This window comes from Miniopterus natalensis, chromosome 4 (assembly GCF_054644295.1).
Source record: "Miniopterus natalensis isolate mMinNat1 chromosome 4, mMinNat1.hap1, whole genome shotgun sequence".
Lineage (NCBI taxonomy): Eukaryota > Metazoa > Chordata > Mammalia > Chiroptera > Miniopteridae > Miniopterus > Miniopterus natalensis.
Genome location: NC_142084.1, coordinates 20,910,888 through 20,930,783, shown reverse-complemented (window position 1 = coordinate 20,930,783; position 19,896 = coordinate 20,910,888). Strand labels below are relative to the sequence as shown.

At 35.5% G+C, this 19,896-nt stretch overlaps 1 protein-coding gene across 2 annotated transcripts in view; it reads left to right on the top strand.

Moving 5' to 3' along the window:
- DDX46 (DEAD-box helicase 46) overlaps positions 1-19,896 on the top strand; it is a 48,593-nt gene that overhangs the window by 6,342 nt on the left and 22,355 nt on the right. For both annotated transcript variants that reach the window (XM_016197541.2, XM_016197540.2), the window contains exons 4-15: positions 1,812-1,911; positions 4,461-4,626; positions 6,552-6,703; positions 7,847-7,960; positions 9,181-9,346; positions 10,509-10,629; positions 11,209-11,384; positions 12,299-12,420; positions 14,028-14,106; positions 15,829-15,911; positions 18,772-18,936; positions 19,448-19,610. In XM_016197541.2, the coding sequence (XP_016053027.1) occupies positions 1,812-1,911; positions 4,461-4,626; positions 6,552-6,703; positions 7,847-7,960; positions 9,181-9,346; positions 10,509-10,629; positions 11,209-11,384; positions 12,299-12,420; positions 14,028-14,106; positions 15,829-15,911; positions 18,772-18,936; positions 19,448-19,610 (1,607 nt within the window). The remainder of the gene's footprint in view (positions 1-1,811; positions 1,912-4,460; positions 4,627-6,551; positions 6,704-7,846; positions 7,961-9,180; positions 9,347-10,508; positions 10,630-11,208; positions 11,385-12,298; positions 12,421-14,027; positions 14,107-15,828; positions 15,912-18,771; positions 18,937-19,447; positions 19,611-19,896) is intronic.

Here is a 19,896-nt window from a genome sequence, read left to right as displayed (position 1 = left end):
GATCATGAACTAGTTGGATTTTTCCTAGAAATGGAAGATTGGTTTAACATTAGAAAATCAGTGTAATACTCTGTATTAAGATTAAAGGAGAAAAATCATAGTTATTTAAATAAATTCAGGAAGAGCATTTTCTTAACTTTAACATACATTTATGTTTAAAAGTTATTAGCAGACATGAATAGAAAAGTATTTGACAAGCGTTATAAAATTGGAAATGCAAAGGGCATAAACATTCTTGAAAAATAAGATATCAGCACTTGTCATAAGTTATAGAAATTAAGATAGTGTGGTTTTAGTGTAGGGATATACAAGTAGATTAGTGGGACCCTATAAAGAGCCCAGAAATAGAGCCACGCTATATGGCCATTCGATACACGACAGTGGTGACATAATCAGGGAGAAAAAGTTTTTTCAATAAATGGTGCTAGGGACATTTGGTATCCTATAATGAACTAGGACTGTGTACCTCATTTTGTGCACAAAAAGCATTTCCACACAGATTAAAGACCAAATTAAATGATAAAACTATAAACCTTTTAGTAGTTTATACTAGAGAATGTCTTATTTATCTCTGGATATTTTCATCAAATCCGGAAGGATTTCTAGGTACTTTAAAAGGCTGGTGTTGCTCAGTGGTTAGAGTGTCAGTCCATGCAATGAAGGGTCAAGGGTTCAATTGTGGGTCAAGGGCACATACCTGGGTTGCAGGTTCCTTCCCTGGCCCCGGTTGGGGTGCATGTGGGAGGCATCCAGTCAGTGTATCTCTCTCACATTGATGTTGCCTTTCCTCTCTCTAACCCTCCCTTCTTTCTTTCCACTCTTTTTAAAAAAATCAATGGAAAAAAATATGCTTGTGTGAGGATTAACAACAGAAAAGTAGTGATCATAAACGGGCAAAAGAGATCAACCAATTTGATTACATTAAAATTAAGTTTTGCTCTAGCCAGTTTGGCTCAGTGATTAGAGGTTCAGCCTACGGACTGAAGGGTCCCAGGTTTGATTCCGGCCAAGAGCATGTACCTCAGTTGTGGGCTTGATCCCTGGCCCTGGTTGGAGTGAGTGCGGGAGGCAACCAATCGATGTGTCTCTCTCACATTGATGTTTCTCTCTCTTTTACCTATCCCCCCCGCCCCCCACACTGAAAAGCAATGGAAAAGTATCCTCGGGTGAGGATTAAAAAACAAAATTAAGTTTTATTTATTAAGCTACCGTAAGCAGGGTAAAAATACAAGCCTATTGTGATTTTATGTTATTACATATAAAAATTATCTTGTAGAATATTAATGTCTTGGTATGTTTCTCCATTTGTTAAACTTTAGCTCTCCTATTTAAATTTTGTAGTTTCTTCTTTTTTTAAAAATATATCTTTATTGATTTCAGAGAGAGGAAGGGAGAGAGGGAAAGAGAGATAGAAACATCAATGATGAGAGAGTCATTGGTCGGCTGCCTTCTGCACGCCCCCAACTGGGGATCAAGCCTGCAACCTGGGCATGTGCCCTGACTGGGAATTGAACCTTGATCTACTGGATCCTAGGTCGATGCTGAACTGCTGAGCCACACCTGGTTGGGCTAAATTTTGTAGTTTTTACATGATATGTCTAGTTTTTTGGCAGATGAATTTTTAAATATTTAATAATATTTGCAATTGTTTAAGCATTAATTTTTCATTATATCTCCAAGTTGTTTATTAATGGAATATAAAAATGGAGTTGACTGTTTACCTAAAAAGTAAAGTACAAGTCTATAAAAGTATTTTAAAATGAATGTTTCCAAGCACAAATAGATAATATGTCTTTCTCTCTCTTTTTTAGAAGGTCTAGGTCCAAAGAGAAAACAGATAGTGGAGAAAGTTCTAAAGAGAAGAAAAAAGACAAAGATGACAAGGAGGATGAGAAAGAAAAAGACGCCGGCGTATGTTTACTAGCATATATATCCTAGTACCAGACTTGTTTCTGCAGTGACAAGTTATTCTTTGTTTTTTAATGCCATATGCTTTATGTTTATATGAATAACAAATATATAAGATGAACAGATCAAATAATAGTTTCCATGAGAAAATTTTTTTTCTGAAAAAAGTTGCATATCTACATATATATATATAGTCTGTTTTTACTTGAAAACTGACCATACCATATGTACCATTTTGTATCTTGCTTTTGCTTATTTTTAAATTATGAATTAATTTATCAGTATATAAGGTCTTAAGAATAATAAGCAGGAGTATACCCACCATCTTACTTAGGAATTGAATATCATGCTGTTTTCATTTGTTATGTATTGGAGATCTTGCTATAGCTGCCTACATAAATATAGCTCATTATTATGATTATTTATTTATTTATTTTTATTGATATTTAGAAAGAGGAAGGGAGAGAGAAAAACAGCAATGTGAGAGAGAAATATCGATTGGCTGCCTCCTGCACGCCCCCCTGGGGACCGAGCCTGGCAACCTTTGGGAACGCAGGATAATGCCCAACCATCTGAGCCACACCTGTCAGGGCTAGCTCATTATTATTTGTAATGCCTTTATTGATTTCAGAGAGGAAGTGGGGGAGAGACACACAAACACATCAATGATGAGAGTCATTGATTGGCTGCCTCCTGCATGCCTCTGAAACCTGAGCATGTGCCCTGACCGGGAATTGAACCTCAGTCTCCTGGATCGTAGGTCAGTGCTCAACTGCTGAGCGAAGCTGACCAGGCGAGCTCATTATTTTTAATGCCTTCATAGTATTTTGTTGAAACAAGGTAGAAAGATCACCTTTGATAGCTATTTAGGTTTTTTTCCTGTCTGCAATTATAAATAATGATTCATTAATTCTTGTACGTGTCTTTTGTGAATATAGCATAAGGTAAATTGGTTTTAAATTGCCATAAAAAAAAAAGTTGTATAAATTGATTTAAGATATAGACATGAAAATGTCTGTTTCCTTTTTTTTTTTGCCAATGTGAGAATTTGAAAAATTAATTTTTACCAATGTAATTGGAGGTAATTGGTATCATTTTGAGTTGCATGTCTTTAAATATGAGTATTTTTAAGTCTTGTGAACATAATAGATAAATTTTGTAATATACATAATGCATTAAATTTATTTCCTATTTGCACTTCTTCGAATTGCTTACTCATATCTTTTGCTCATTTTGTTACAAGATCTGTATGTTGCACTGTGTGCCCACCATCTAAAGTCAAATCATCTTCACCATATATCACCATATATCAGGCCCCCTTCACTCCCTCTCTCCCTCTGGCAACCACTACACTGCTGTTTGTGTCTACAAGTTTCAGTTTTATGTCTCACATATGAGTGAAATCATATAGTTCTTAGCTTTTTCTGCCTGACTTATTTCACTATAATATTATTTCACCTGTAATATTCTCAAGGTCCATCCATGTTGTTGCAAATGTCTTTTGCCTATTTTAGAATACATTGTAGCATCACTTCTTTATTTTGTTGTCTTTTTGAGTTTGTTCTATTTTTTTAGTGGTTCTATTATTTTTTTTTAAGGGACTTGCTTGCTGAGCAGGGTAGCTAAGAAAAGATACAACATAAGTCTGGGGGAGTCTGGTTTCTGATCCAGTTTCTTCTATTAAATGACTGGGTGACCTTGAGAAAAGCACATAAGCTTCCTGGGGCTCATCTTTAGAGAGAATGGAATTATTATAAAGAGTATAAATTCAGGAGCAAAACTATTTGTTTAAGAAATAAGTTTATTTTTTAAATACAAGCATTATATAACCGTATTATATAATATTTGGAAAGTCAGAACTAATTTTCTGTAATCCCCGGTGCCCAAAACACTATCACCATTCCAATTTTGTAATAGTTTCTTTGTTTTTTACATGTATATTTCCATACCTATCTATGTAGCATTTTGATATATATAATGCTTAATCTTTAAGTCCCTGATTATGGCCATGAAAACGATTTACTGTTTCATCTTAAGAGTATTAGTAATCTTGATAATGGCTTTAGAATGGCTGTTTCTAGGAAACTCAGACCTAAAGCTAAAAGACCAAAACTTAATTGTGTTGATAAACAGCTTTTATTTGCTCACTAATTTATAATGGAAAATTGTTTTTCAAGGAGGCAATCTTGGAGGAGTTTAGAAGATTTAAAGTTGAGGATGACTAATAACTAGGGAACTTTGCTTGATAAGTCATGTTGTTTCTACTTTGAGAAGGAAGTTGAATTCATATGTGCATGTTGCTTATAACTAAAATTAGATTAATTTATGGTGTTTGAATTCTGTCTTTCTGCTTTCTTAGTTGAAGATGCTTTTTTTATGATTTTATTTTGCTGTTATTTTCATGGAGATATTTAAAAGATGTGTGATATTAATCTGGTCTAAATATAGGACTTGCGTATACCTCTCTTATACTTTGGAGAAAATATTTGGAATATCACTTAGAGTAAAATTGTTAATCATTGCTTTCCTCTATATCCTTTTTTTCTCCCAAGAACTTTGACCAAAATAAGCTAGAAGAAGAAATGAGAAAGCGGAAAGAAAGAGTAGAAAAATGGCGAGAAGAGCAACGCAAAAAGGCCATGGAAAACATAGGAGAACTGAAAAAGGAAATTGAAGAGATGAAACAAGGGAAAAAATGGAGTTTAGAAGATGATGATGGTATATTCACTTGTTAGATGATAGCCTATATAACAATTCACGTAGAATAGTATAGAATTATGAATAATATTCCTATCGGTATTTTTAAGGCCCTTGTGGAAAAATATATATAATATAATGTTTACCATTTTTACCATTTTTAAGTGTATAAGTCATGGCATTAAGTACATGCACAGTCTTCTGTAATCATCACCACTGTCCATTTCCAGAGCTTTTTCTTCATCCTAAACAGAAACTCTGTACCCATTAAACAGTAATTCCCTCTCCTTCCCCCATCCCATCCTTGGTAACTTCTTTTTTTTTAAAAATGTTTTTTATTGATTTCACAGAGAGGAAAGGAGAGAGAGAGAGAAACACTAATGATGTGAGAGAGTCATTGATTGGCTTCCTCCTGTACACCCCCCACTGGGGATCGAGCCCACAACCTGAGCATGTGCTCTGACTAGGAATCGAACCGTGACTGCTTGGTTCATGGGTCGCCTTTGAACCGCTGAGCCACGCCGGCTGGGCCCTGGTAATATCTATTCTGCTTTCTGCCTCCATAAATGTGCCTATTCTACGTACCTCATAAAAGTGGAATGATGCAATATTTGTCCTTTTGTGACTGGCTTATTTCCCTTAGCATAATGTCTTCATGGTTCATCCATGTTGTGGCATGTATCAGAATTCCATTCCTTCTTATGGCTTAATAATACTCTGTGATATATATCTGTATACCTATATATATGTATCCATCCCACATTTGGTTTACCTGTTCACCTGTTGTTAGATATATGGGTGGTTTATACCTTTTGACTATTGTGAGTAATGCTGCTGTGATTATTGGTGTGCAAGTATCTGAGTCCCTGCTTTCATTTGTTTTGGGTATATACCTAAAACTGGAATTGCTGGATTCATATGGAGGTTTTAAATGCCCCTTTTAATATTTATGTTAAATTTAAAATTGTAAAGTAGTGTTTATTGAGAATCACTGATTTTACTTTAGAGTCGAGAGTTGGGTGCTTATGGGCATAGTCAGTTAAGTAGCCTTTTAGTTTTTACTATGAATGAGAATGTTAATAATAAGAGTAAATTAAGGACATGTTTTCAGGTCTCTCCTCTGACTTTTTAATGACTTAGCACAGAAACATTTCCCTTCCATATCTGATTTTGACCTTTTAGTAAAGGAATAATGTGGAATTTCATAGGGAAATGGAATTTTTCTCCATTTTCTGAGAAAATTCCTGTGAAAATTTTATTTTCTCTGGAAGTTCCATAGAGTGGTTTAAATAGGTAAATGGATTGTATCTTTAAGTGATGATGTCTTAGTTACGTAAAAAGATAGATTGTTTTGAATTAAGAATGTTACTATTTTTCTCTTTTTAAAAAAATTTTACTGATTTTAGAGCGAGAAAGGAAGGGTGGGGGGGAGAGAGAGAGATTGATTTGTTGTTCCACTTATTTATTCATTCATTGGTTGCTTCTCGTATGTGCCCTGACTGGGGATCAAACCCATAATCTTGGCGTATCGGGACCATGCTCTAACCAATGGAGCTACCATGTCAGGGCAACTATTTTTCCCCCCAGTGCTTTAAAGAAAGGTAATTAAAAGAAAAATAGTTAAACTTATTTAGCAGAAAAAGTTTTTAGTTTGGCTTCTAGTAGTGTAATTGTAAGATTTAATACTGGTGGTTCATTTTTTAGGCATAATTTTTTGCCTCTTCAATTTAATAAGTTGTTATTATAATTTATTTCTTTTATTCAGAACTATACATGCTTGGTTTCAAAACTTTTGAAGCATATTTAAACTGCAGTATGCCTGAGTTAACTGGAAAGGAGGGTATTTGGGTAGTGAGAGAAAAGGTCAGAATGGCGGGGTGTGGTCTGATTGTAAAGTATTTCCTTTTGCAACACATGTACAAAGAAAGTGAATTCTAATATTTTAGATGATGAAGATGATCCTGCGGAAGCTGAAAAGGAAGGAAATGAAATGGAGGGTGAGGAGTTAGATCCATTAGATGCTTACATGGAAGAAGTGAAGGAGGAAGTAAAAAAGTTTAATATGAGAAGTGTAAAAGGTGGTGGAGGAAATGAAAAGGTATGGAATTTTGTTTTTAAAGAATTATATTCCTAGTTGGATAACTTGGTTTCATTGACTTGAATGACTTTATGATATTTTTGTTTCCTCTCTCATCTCAGAAATGCCAATACTTTTTCTAAGTACTGGAGATACTAGTGAATTTTAATTAAATGTTCTTGTTTCAAAAGCACCCTTGCCATTGTCCTTGTTCAGTACTATTGCTTACTTGTCGCCTTCTCTGTAGGTCTTCTCCAGACTTCTTCAGCATTTTCATCTCTCATACTCCTATCTCCTTTACCCTAGCTTATTTTTCTTTTTAAAATAGCATTTACTGCCCTAGCCATTTTGGCTCAGTGATAGAGTGTTGGCCCGCGGACTGAAGGGTCCCAGGTTTGATTCTGGCCGAGGGCATGTGCCTTGGCTGCAGGCTTGATCCCTGGTCCCAGCGGGGGCACTTGCTGGAGGCAACCAATAGCTTTCTCTCTCTCACATCGATGTTTCTTTCTCTTTCTCGCTCTCTCTCCTACTCTCTCTGAAAAAGTAATGGAAAAAATATCCTGGGTGAGGATATAAAAAATAAATAAATAGCATTTATTACCTTTTGACAAATTATATAATTTAATTTTTTATCATGTTTGTTATTTGTCCCTTTTCTAAAATAAAGCTCCTCAGGAGCAGTGACCTTTATCTGTTTTATTGATTTATCCTAAGCTCCCAGAACAGTGTCTTGCTTGTCGAATGAGTGAAAAGTAACATTTGGTAGTATTTTTTTAAATAAATTATATTGAATAATAGTATATAAGATTACATATTATACAGTAAGTTACATATATACAGGGTGGACAAAAGTAGGTTTACAGTTGTGAGTATGCAAAGCACAGTTAAAGCTATTGCAGTAATCATAACCTGCATGTCTTTTTCCATAGTAACAGCTGTAAACCTGCTTTTGCCCACCTTGTATTAATGTACCATAAAATACAATGCAATGTATTGCATTGTAAAATTTAAATGAGAAAGCAGACTACTTTTTGTCTTTTCATTAAGTTTCTGCTAATAACTAAGTTAATTTACATTATAAATTGTGACAGTTATTTTGTTTCAGTTGGCATATAATTTTTATTTCAGTTTTGCAAAATATTTTATATTCCTTTTTTATTTTAGAAGTCTGGGCCAACGGTCACAAAAGTTGTCACTGTTGTGACAACCAAAAAAGCAGTTGTGGATTCTGATAAGAAGAAAGGTGAGCTGATGGAGAATGACCAGGATGCCATGGAGGTAATTTTTCATTAATTTTTACTTTGTTCATGATACTACCCTACGCTCTAGTTGGGGAGCTAGTTGGCTAGAGCATTGTCCTGAAAAGTCAAAGTTATGGGTTTGATCCCCAGTCAGGGAACTTACAAGAATCAACCAAGGAGCCTGGCCGGGCGTGGCTTAGCAGTTGAGCATTGGACTTAGGGTCCAGGAGATCGCAGTTCGATTCCTGGTCAGGTCACATGCCCGGGTTGCAGGCTTGATCCCCAGTCGGAGCCATGCAGGAGGCAGTGGATCAAAGACGACTCTCGTCATTGATGTTTCTATCTCTCTCTCTCTCTTTCCCTCTCCCTTCCTCTCCCTGAAATCAATAAAGATATAGTTAAAAAAAATCAACCAAGGAATGCATAAATAAGTGGAATAACAAATTGATGTTTTTCTCTTTTTTCCCTTCCTCCCTCAAATCAATTAAAAAAAAAAAGGTGCCCTAAACGATGCTGCCCTAGAAGTATTTACTAGGAAGCATTGATGGAGATGTACTTTTCAGTTACATAAACTGCTACTAGGAATCCTTGCCATTCTTAACAGTGTTATAGCTGAGTACCCAGTTGGTAGGACATTCTGACATTTTTGACTTCTTGCTGTATGCCCAGTTTTTATTGTCTTGCAATAAAAGTGACAGAATGAAATTTCTTTCTATTAGAGATTTATATTCGGAACTATAGCAAAACTTCATTAAAGTCATATTAAAATTATTTTATTCATTTATTGGTATTGATTGATTGATTGATTGTAGGGAGAGAGAAACATTGATTTGTTCCACTTATTTATGCACTCATTGGTTGATTCTTTTATATGCCCTGATTGGGTATCAAACCCACAACCTTGGCGTATCGGGATGACATTCTAACCAACTGATTTACTTGGCCAGGGCTAGAGTTATTTTATCATTTTAGTTGTTACACAACTTTCTATAAGGGAAAAGAAAAGAGAAACTAAGTTGAAAAATTCAGAAATTAAAAAAGCAAAACCCAAAGATTATTTTCTAAGAGAGGAAGATATTTTTTAAAATTAAGTTTTATTTTTTTCCGTCATTTACCCCCCTATAACCTCTTCCACCTTTACCCACTTCCCCTCCCTCTAGCTAGGAGAAAATTTTTAAAGCTAGGCATATTGATTGCCATAAATAGAAAATAGAAGTGAATTTAGCTCTTTACTTAACTGTTTTTTTTTAATTATAGTATTCTTCAGAGGAAGAAGAAGTTGATCTTCAGACAGCCCTCACAGGCTATCAGACAAAACAGAGAAAGCTTCTAGAGCCAGTAGATCATGGGAAGATTGAATATGAACCATTCAGAAAAAACTTTTATGTTGAAGTTCCAGAACTAGCAAAAATGTCTCAAGAGGGTAAAATTCTTTTATTTATATATTGGTTATTGTGCGGATGGAAGAGGATACACCTTTCTTTGCCCGGGAGGAATGTGGATAGGCCTGTGAGTTGATGCATGAATACGGGGAATTGTATGATTTACCTGGAGAAGTGAGAGAGGGAACTAGAAGGTGAGAAGTCATTCTAGAGAGCGGGAAAATCATCTGCAAAAATTCAGAGTTGTGAAGAAACTGCGTTTTTGGAGCTATTAAAGAAAATGATCGCCCTGGCTGGCGTGGCTCAGTTAGGTGGGCATCCTTCCATGCACTGAAAAGTTGCCAGTTCGATTCCCAGTCAGGGCACATGCCCAGATTTCAGGCTTGATCTCTGGTACAGGGTGGGCAAGAGGCAGCTGTTTGATCTTTTGCTTCCACATTGATGTTTTTCTTTCTCTCCCTCTCCCTTTCTCTCTAAAAATCAATAAAACTTTTTTTTTTTTTAATTGATTTCAGAGAGAGGAAGGGAGAGGGGGAGAGAGAGAGAGAAATATCAATGATGAGAGAGTCATTGATAGGCTTCCTCGTGCATGCCCCGGACTGGGGATCGAGTCCACAACCTGGGCATGTGCTGTTACCAGGAATCGAACCTCGATCTCCTGGATCCTAGGTCAATGCTCAACCGCTGAACCACCCCCGGCTGGGCAATAAAACATTTTTAAAAAATGAGCAAAAAATAGTTTTGCTCATGTAGTTGAGAATTTTAGGCTTGAAAGTACTCTTCATGTGAAGTTATCAAGTAATATATTGTTAGCCCTTGAGATTTGGGAGTTCGGAACCAGTGTGCATCAGTAATATTGACAGAATAAGGATAATTTGGGCAACTCTTGCTTGGAGATGATTGTATTACTTGTCAATCATTATTCTCTTATTGTTGTTTCAATTTAAGATAAAATAAAAGCCAAATTGTAGAAATTGGGATATTTCTCTTCATCCTTAGTTGGTTGCAGCAGTAATCACTTTTACTGTCTCTGTCTCTCTGAGCTGTTCTGTGCTTTTTCCAATAGCTTTTCTATGGAATAATCTGTGGTAATGCTAAAAAAAGAATTGAAGATTCTTAATCTTGCCATGCCTAATTGAAAAGTATAAGACACTAATAATAGTACAATAATTAAAAGTTTTTAATCTGGATTTTGTTTTGTAGAGGTGAATGTCTTTCGGTTGGAAATGGAGGGCATTATTGTCAAGGGAAAAGGTTGCCCCAAACCAATTAAATCTTGGGTTCAGTGTGGAATTTCCATGAAGATCTTAAATTCTCTCAAAAAGTAAGTGGTTAGTGGTTGCCCACGGTTTTCAAAGTTTTCTACTCAAAAGTAGCTTTTTCACACAAATATCTCCCTTGGTTGTATTTTTACTGTAATAGAAAAACATTTTTTCTTAAACAACTTTATTGAGATAAAGTAATAACATAAAAATTACTCTTAACAGTATACAGTTCAGTGATTCCTTAGTGTATGAATGGAGTTATGCAATCCTCACCGTAACTAATTTTAAACATTTTCGTCATCCCCAGAAGAATTCTGTATCTGTTACTAGTCAATCTTCTTCCCTCTCCTCCACCCTAGGCAACCACTAATCTATTGTCTCTAGATTTGTCTATTCTGGACATTTTATATAAATGGAAGTGTACCAGTGTCGTCTTTTGTGACTGACTTCTTCTACTTAGCATAATATTTTCAAAGTTCAACCATGGTGTACATTGTCTCAGGACTTTATTCCTTTTTGCCAGTTAACATTTTATTGTGTGAATGTACCACATTTTGGAAAACCTTCTTCTTCTGGAGCTTTGGGAGCCCAAGAGATCTCAACTTTTACCTTGTCTTCCTTTGGTTTGCTTTTTTAAGGCATGGCTATGAAAAGCCCACACCAATCCAAACTCAGGCGATTCCTGCGATAATGTCCGGGCGAGACTTGATTGGTATTGCCAAGACCGGAAGTGGAAAGACCATTGCTTTTCTGTTGCCCATGTTTAGACACATCATGGATCAGAGGTCACTAGAAGAAGGAGAGGGGCCAATAGGTACAATTTTTTCCATCAAACTATTTTTTCAGATAACTGTTTTGTTGTCAGTTAATCAGAAAGACCTGATACTTTATATTCTTAATTATAACTATAAAGATATCTTTATATACATTTCCTTTATAAATTTGGCACTTTGGGCCTGATTTCCCCTTACCAGCAGGTGGAGTGAGAATGTTCAGAGCTCTGGACTAATATCTCAGAAGTACAAAAACACCCTGTCCTGGCACAGCTCAATTTTTAAACTCTGACTTCGCAGGTAGACTCCTCGTTTATTTATGTTGAGGTTTGTTCTTAGCCCAGTATCAGTGGGTTTATAACCTCAACATAGAAGATTGTAGGGAAATGTATTTTCCCTTTTTTTGGCCTTAAAAGGCTATAGTGCCAGCATTTCATTTAGGATTTGGTCTTCAGATTCAGATATCTTGATTCATTTGGCAGAGATCTTTTCTGCAAATTTGAGTAGGGCTTTGGAAGGTTGTTACGAGCTCCTCTCTTGGAAATTTAGGGCACAGTATATTTTTCCTCCGTCAGTGCTCCTCAGACCAAGGTTGTTTCCAGAAACAGAGGAATGGCTCTGCAGCATAGTGAGTCACTTGATGATCTTTGCCCTGTGATTTGCAATTGAGAATGATTTGCATTCTTTTCAACCAGTTATTTTCTTGATAGTGGAGTAGGCATTTAACTGATTTCCTATAACATGTTCTTAAATCTACTTAAAGTTACACTTCATCACAATATTTACTATCATAAAGTTTCTGAAACAGTGTTTTCAGAGGTGCATAAAACAAATTAAAACAAAAACAAATTAGGCTAAGGGATCTAAACTTCATTGCAGAGGTTAAATTTAACACTGAAAGCATAGCCTCTTAAGAATTTTGGTGATTAGGCTTTTGACATGTTTATCTTTTCAGCTGTCATCATGACTCCAACTCGAGAACTGGCTTTACAAATTACTAAAGAATGTAAGAAATTTTCGAAGACCTTGGGACTTAGAGTGGTCTGTGTTTATGGAGGAACGGGCATCAGTGAGCAGGTAATTATAAAAGGAACATTCCGTTTTTCATTTTTAAATTAATAATATAAAAGTGATTTTTTTAGTATTTTGTACAGTGATTGCTTCTGAAATCTCAAACAAGGTGTGAAAAGAATAGAATGAATTACATATCTGTTATATTTTGGAATTTTTGAGTCCTTCTAATACCTTAGCTTTCTTTTTTCTCTTCTTTATTTGCTCAAGGAAGGCAGATATTTTTTCTGTTTTACAGATAAGGAAATGTTCAGAAAGGTTAAATAAGTTGACCAAAGTCTTTAGGTTAACAAGATGTGGTTTTTACAAGAATCTAGGTTTTCTGATTCCTGGACAGCATTTATTTTCTCCAGTTTATGTCACATCTTCAAAAGGTGGCATGAGTGGGATGTATTAATATCAGAGTTTTAGCTGAATTTTTAAATGATTTCAGGAAGAATTATTTAAACATACTGTCATTCCCTCACACTCTCTTTTTTTTTTTTTTTTTTGTTAATCCTTACCTGAGGATATTTTCTCCATTGATTTTTTTTTTTTTAAGAGAGAGAGTGGGGTGTGGGGAGAGAGAAAGAAACATCGATTGGTTGCCTCCTGTATGGGCGCCAACTGGGGCTGGGGATCGAACCTGCAACCCAGGTACATGCCCTTGACCGGAATTGAACCCCAGATCCTTTGGTTCTTTGGCCGATGCTCTAACCACTGAGCAAACTGGCCAGGGCCATTCATTCTCTTTAGTTTGGTGTTTCTCCCGGTGTCTTCTAAAGAGCAATAGTCATTGGGTCTTTTGTTTTAACTAGAAGAAGGAAAAAACTAGATTTGTTCTATGATCAAATAAGTTTTGGAAATGTTGGATTGTACCAAGTTAAAGCGGGTTTCTTTCCTGCAAGGTTCCTTTGTCTTTAATATGCTAATGTATATTTTGATGCTGGAAAAATGGGTTAAATTAAATGGCATTTTTCAACTTATTTAACCACAGAAATCTTCCTGAGGACTTGTGTTCTCAGGTTCTAGAACACACTTTGGGAATATTTGTTTCTGTTATCCCAATGCTATTTTAAACTCGTGATCTTAGTTTTTTAAGTCTATCTTTGTCAGTTTTTTTGACCATAGCCTATAGTAAGAAGTACATTTACAAAATAACCTGTTACATGCACACATAATATGTTTATAAAGAAGTCAAACAAAAGTTTTATAATGTCTAACACATTCTAATATTTTTCATTTTATTTTTAAAATGCTGCTTGTATGTATTGATTTCATGATTCACTAATGGAAACAACTCTCATTTTGAAAAATATTCTCCTTATAATTGCTTTATTTACTGCTATCTCATGTTCCTTCTTGGTTTTGAAGGACTGTATCAGATTATAATTGGTAAAAAATCTCTGGTTTTCTTTGATTTCAAAGTTATAGCACCATGTGGTCATATTACTATGACATAGTAGTGCTCCAGCATTCCAATATATTAAGTAGGAACCTTGGGAGTCTTCTAATCAGACCTCACTTTCTTACTTTAGGGAGCTGTGCAAGGACCCTGGAAGTATTCTCAAATCTTTTTAAATAAGCATTAGTTATAAATAGGCTATAAAAGTTCTTTTTTTTTTTTTAATTAGATTGCTGAACTGAAAAGAGGTGCTGAAATTATTGTTTGTACACCTGGTCGAATGATTGACATGTTAGCAGCTAACAGTGGTAAGTTGGGTATTTTTTTCTCTTTTCTCCTTTTTGAATTCTGTACATTTTTGTTAAATCACAGCAGATACAAGAAACCATCAAAGGGTTTCGACATTTCTTCTTAAAGCTGTAATATCTTAAAATGTGTATTGTAACAAGTTTATTGTTGGAAGTGTTCATAATACTTTTGCAATTTAAATGAAAATTTCTTTTCAGAGCTAACTCCTTCTGATTTTTCAGCACTTAACATGGATTATTAATCCAGGTTTAGCCGAACTTTCCTTTTAAAAGGGGCACTATGTCTTTTTTCATTATAAAGTTTAGATTTTTTTTCTTCACAGTTGCTAGTATTTTCTTACAATACTGGATAAATTAAGATATTGCAGCTTCAAGAAATTTTATCTTTTGTAAATACTGCATGTTTTTCACTCAAACGTTGTGCTTTGTTCAATTATTCCCTATCAAAACTGTTACTAAACTGTTGACATTATTTAACTTCTGTGGAGAAAGGCCCTTCAAGATTTATAGAACTGGGCTTCTGAGACTTAAACCATCAAAGGTAGGTAATTTAATGCTGTTCCCAACCTTGCAAAATTACTTGGGGCTGCAAATGTTAGTATGGAGTACTTAAATATTAGAAAGCATATATTTGGGCTCATTTCTATTTTTTGAAGAAAATGCTTTCAAAGATTTTTGTTGCAGTAGTTAGTATGTACATAATAGAGCATTAAAAAGCAAATAGTGCATGTTTCTAATAGCATTCTAATAGCTTGAATTTCGGTATATATTTAATTCTAATGCTATATGAAGTTGACAAAGTCACATCGAAATTGTTTGATAAGTAATGGTCTTGTACAGCATATGAAAAGTTTTGGGTTGGATGTTGATGAAATAATCCCTTGGTTTTTCTCAATGCTGCATTGATCATCTTGATTAATTTTATCTTTTTTCCTTATCTATCCTTTCAGTTTATACTTAATAACTGTTTGCCAGGTGATTGATTCAACAGTTGATAGAAGTGTTTGTGTTAATTGTTTAGAAAGGGTTTCTTGTATGTGTATTTAATTTTTACTGACTAAGAAGTCTGTCTCATTTCTTCAAACCAGTGGGAGCACTTAATAAAATTAGATTTGTATCTTTGTATAGAAAAATGTATCTGTGTAATACATTTGGTATTAGTTTTTGTGTAATGTGTTAGTTACGGAATGGTGTTACATAGCTTCTCATGAATGTTTTGACATGCCCATTAGAACTTTCTGACTATATGTAAATAGGTTATAAGGTAATATAAACAGAGGTTTTCTGCATCTGAAATAGTTAGCACTGGCACTTGCTTTCCACACATACGCTGTAATCTCTAATATGTTTTTTCCTAGGTGATGCTGTCAGATAATGGCTGATGTGGCTCGATGCTTCATCTCAGTCTTAGTTTTATGATGTGTTTTGGAGAGGGCTGTTTTCTGAATTTTACAGGTTCTTCAGGCCCTATGATGGTATGCAAGAGACGAGTTTGACAAATAAAGGGCCTCATATACCCATTGTCAGAAAGTATTTGCCATTAGATTAAGACATTGTAGACCAAAGTTTCTTTTCACTGTTTAAAGATACCTAACTTACCCCTCTGGTTAAGTCAGGCATTTTAGTTCCCTTTACAGTTTTTTAATGTTCTTGGTAGCCATAAAATGAATTGTGACTGATTTTTAGTTTTCTTTTTGTCTCCCCCTCCCCTGCCAATCTTAGGTCGGGTGACAAATCTTCGAAGAGTGACATACGTTGTTTTAGATGAAGCAGACAGAATGTTTGACATGGGTTTTGAACCACAGGTAATCATTAAATTCCTTAGTGTTTTGAACTATAAAATAAACCATGTAACAAGCATGACAGTGAAATTTTCGTATTGTTTTAATTCTCACATTTCTTCTATGTGATAATACAGTGGCTTGGGGACATATAAAATTGAAATAGGTATTTATGTTTTTAATTCTCTGTAAAACTCATTCAGGAAGTATTCATGCAGGCTTTCCTTAGCCATCTCATACCATCATTGGTAAAATTAGAATGCTAATAAAAGAAGCAAATAAATTGCTTTAATTCATACTTTTAATTACCTAATGATCTAGATAGCACATATTTACATACTCCAGATGTAAAAACTGATGCCCAAAGCATTTGCCTAGCTTAGACTTTTCCTCGCACATGCTGTTTGCTCAAATACAAATTTCAGTGCTGTGGACTTAGAGCAATACATTTTAAAAGATGGTAGAAATTTTTCTTAACAAGAAAAGCAATGTGAGTTACCAAAAAAACATTTTTAAAAGTGATTTTAGAGAGAGAAACATTGATTTGTTGTTCCATTTATTTATGCATTCATTGATCAGTTCTTGTATGTCCCCTGAGGGGGGAGCGAACCAACAACTTTGGTGTATTGGGAATGCTCTAACCAACTGAGCTGCCCGGCCAGGGCCAAAAAACCTTTGTTTAAATCACGAACTGCAGTAATAAAAATGGGGTATTGGAAAGCGATAAGATTAAGATTGTATCCAGTCTTTTCAGTTATTCATGAATTTTTCAAAAATGTATTGTCTGTCATATGATAGTGCATGTATTGTGTTTAGATTTAAGGACCACATTCTAAATGAGATATAGAGGAGCACAAAAGCCAGTAAATAGCATATGATAACACTTGAGCCATGTGAGAAACAGTTAAAGGAGTGAGGAATATTTAGCTTGGAGTAGAGGACTTAGTAGCATCCTTTAACTCTGAAAAAAGTCTGTCACATGAAAGAAGCATTGAATTTATCCTTTGGGTCCCATGGAGTAGAACTGATACCCAGTGGGAAAAGTATGTGGAGCTTGATCTGAGGATAATGTGACAAAGGACTGGATAAACGTCGTTTGTAGATGAAACAGGCTAGTTTGAGGGAGGGAGCATGTATTGAATATACTTTTCATACTTGTGTTTGAGTAGAGGCAAGGGGTCCATTTGTGGAAAGAGAGTAGAGGGAATTGAAGAATCAGATGGAAGATGGAACTAGGTATTTTGAAATTTTCATTTCCTTGCAGTGTCTATCTTCTCTACGTTGCTTTTTTCTTCTTGTGCGTGCCAGTGTATTTGAAAGCGTTAGACTTGAGAACAAGAACACTGAAATAGTGTTACATTTATTAAAGAAATAAACTTAGTTTTCCCACAAGGAAAACAGCAGTGCCTGATTGTTGTTTTTTTCCTTTTATATTTTTATTGATTTCAGAGAGAGGAAGGGAGAGGGAGAGGGAGAGAGAGAGACATCAATGATGAGTTTATCGGCTGCCTCCTGCACACCCCCTACTGGGGGTTGAACCCGAAATCCAGACATTGCCTTGACCGGGAATCGAACCCCGATCTCCTGGATCATAGGTTGATCCTCAACCACTGAGCCATGCCGGCCGGGCCTAATTGTTGTTAACTAGCAAGTTCTAGATGTTCATGGAGTTAATAATTATAGTTCTAATTATACTTCATTTTAAAGTATAAAAAAGCGGGAATGCTCACCAATTAGTAAGATCATTGTAATCTTTTATAAAGAGCTCTGTTGTGGTCTAATTATATACCATAAAATTTACCTGTTTCTTGTTTGTTTTTTATTATGTTTTTATTGATTTCAGAAAGAGGAAGGGAGAGGGAGAGAGAGAGAAACATCAATGATGAGAGTCATTGATCGGCTGCCTTCTGCACGCCCCCTACTGGGGATCGAGCCCAAAACCTGGCCATGTGCCCTGACCAGAATTGAACCTGAGGATATTTTTTTCCATTAATTTTTAGAGAAAGTGGAAGGGAGGGGGGAAGGAGAGAGAGAGGAACATTGATTGGTTGTCTCCTCAACATACCCCGACCAGGGATCGAACCTTGAAACCTATGTATGTGCTCTTACAGGGAATCAAACCTTGTGACCCTTTGGTGCACAGATGATGCTCCAACCAATTGAGCCACACCGGCCAGGGCTGGTTTTTTTTTGTTTTGTTTATACCAGTCATTACAAGAGGTCTAGGACATCTTGATTCCTCCAGGGCTCTATAACACTGCAGTAATTCATGCCTGTCTTCCACCCCATCAGCCACATGTCCATATTCATTGTTTTGTTTTTTTCGGTAGTTCTATCATCATTTGACACTTACTATATTTACCTGTCTACCCTATTAGAATATAAGCTCCACGAAGACAAGTTTTTGTCTATTTTCATTGCCTCTTTCAAATGCTTAGAAAAATGCCTGGCACATAATGGTTGCTCAGTAAATATGTGTTGAATAAATGAAGGTAAACAGTGACATTAAGTGGAGAATTGCATCCTATATACAGTTTGAAGATTGAGACTACTGAATTTGGTGGTGGATTGGGTGTGTAATAAGTAAGACAGAGGGTAGTCAAAGATGGCTCCTAGATTTTTGGCCTAAACATGTGGATGACTAGAATTGCCATTTCTTGAGAAAGGGAAACTGTGAGATGAGCAAATTATGGGGTAAAATCAAATGTAGAATTCTAAGGTAAAAAGTTTGAAAGTCACTGAATAGATGTTCTCAAAAGTTCCTCTACTTGTTTGTTTTGTTTTTTTAAATTTTTATTATTATTATTTTTTATCCTCTACTTGGTTTTAACATCATGATTTTGGGGGACCACACTCACCATTTTGATTTATAATGTTTTCTCAGGTCATGCGTATTGTGGATAACGTCCGTCCTGATCGACAGACCGTTATGTTTTCAGCTACTTTCCCCAGAGCTATGGAGGCTTTGGCTCGCAGAATCCTGAGTAAACCCATTGAAGTGCAGGTTGGAGGCAGGAGTGTGGTTTGCTCGGATGTGGAGCAGCAAGTGGTGGGTACAATCCTTAGGAAATCCCCAGTTCCCTGGATGCCTAGGCAGTGTGTGATGCTTTGGGATCACAGTGTGTGATGTAGGCAGATTATTCTAAAATTGAACAGCATACATCAACTGCAGCCTTTTAATATTTTACCAGATACACTTGAATATGTGTTTTCCGTAGAACTGACTGTTCGAGATGCTCTTACAGTTTCTTCTACCAGAAGTGGTGGACTGGTGGGTAGAAGTGTCACATAATTATCTTATTCTTTGGTTAATAGGATGAGAAGTTAAGAGTCAGAGAGAACAGATAATCCTTTGTCCACACTTGCAAGCCTCTTACTATCTGAAAGTTACAAATTTTTTTGTTTTATTGGTTTACTAATTCAAATCAAAATTTTTCTAATCCTTCCTAATGACTTAGCAAGCTGTTGTCATTTATCCTTTTGCCACAAAACAAGTATTCTTGTTTAAGAGATGTATTTGTGTGTTTTTCCATTAACTTGGTACAATTTGGTGTTTTCAGATTGTGATTGAAGAGGAAAAGAAATTCTTGAAGTTACTTGAGCTTCTGGGCCATTATCAGGAATCTGGATCTGTCATTATATTTGTGGATAAACAGGAACATGCTGATGGTCTTCTGAAAGATTTAATGAGAGCATCTTATCCTTGCATGTCTCTTCATGGAGGTAATGTTTAATCACATTTCTGCTAAATACTTGGCCAAGTACTGTGTTGTTCTGAATGGTAATATTTACTTTGTACTCTTAATTTAGAACTAAATTTTATATCATCTATCTCACTTTAATCACAACAGCACTATTATTATAAATCTATCTTTGAGGTAAAATAAGACAATACATTGGTTTGGCCAAATTCTCTAGCCATTAATCAAATGGCTAAGGAGGAATTGAAATTAAAAATTTCTGATTCATGTTACATTTTTATTCACTGTATCATGTTAGAGATTTTCAT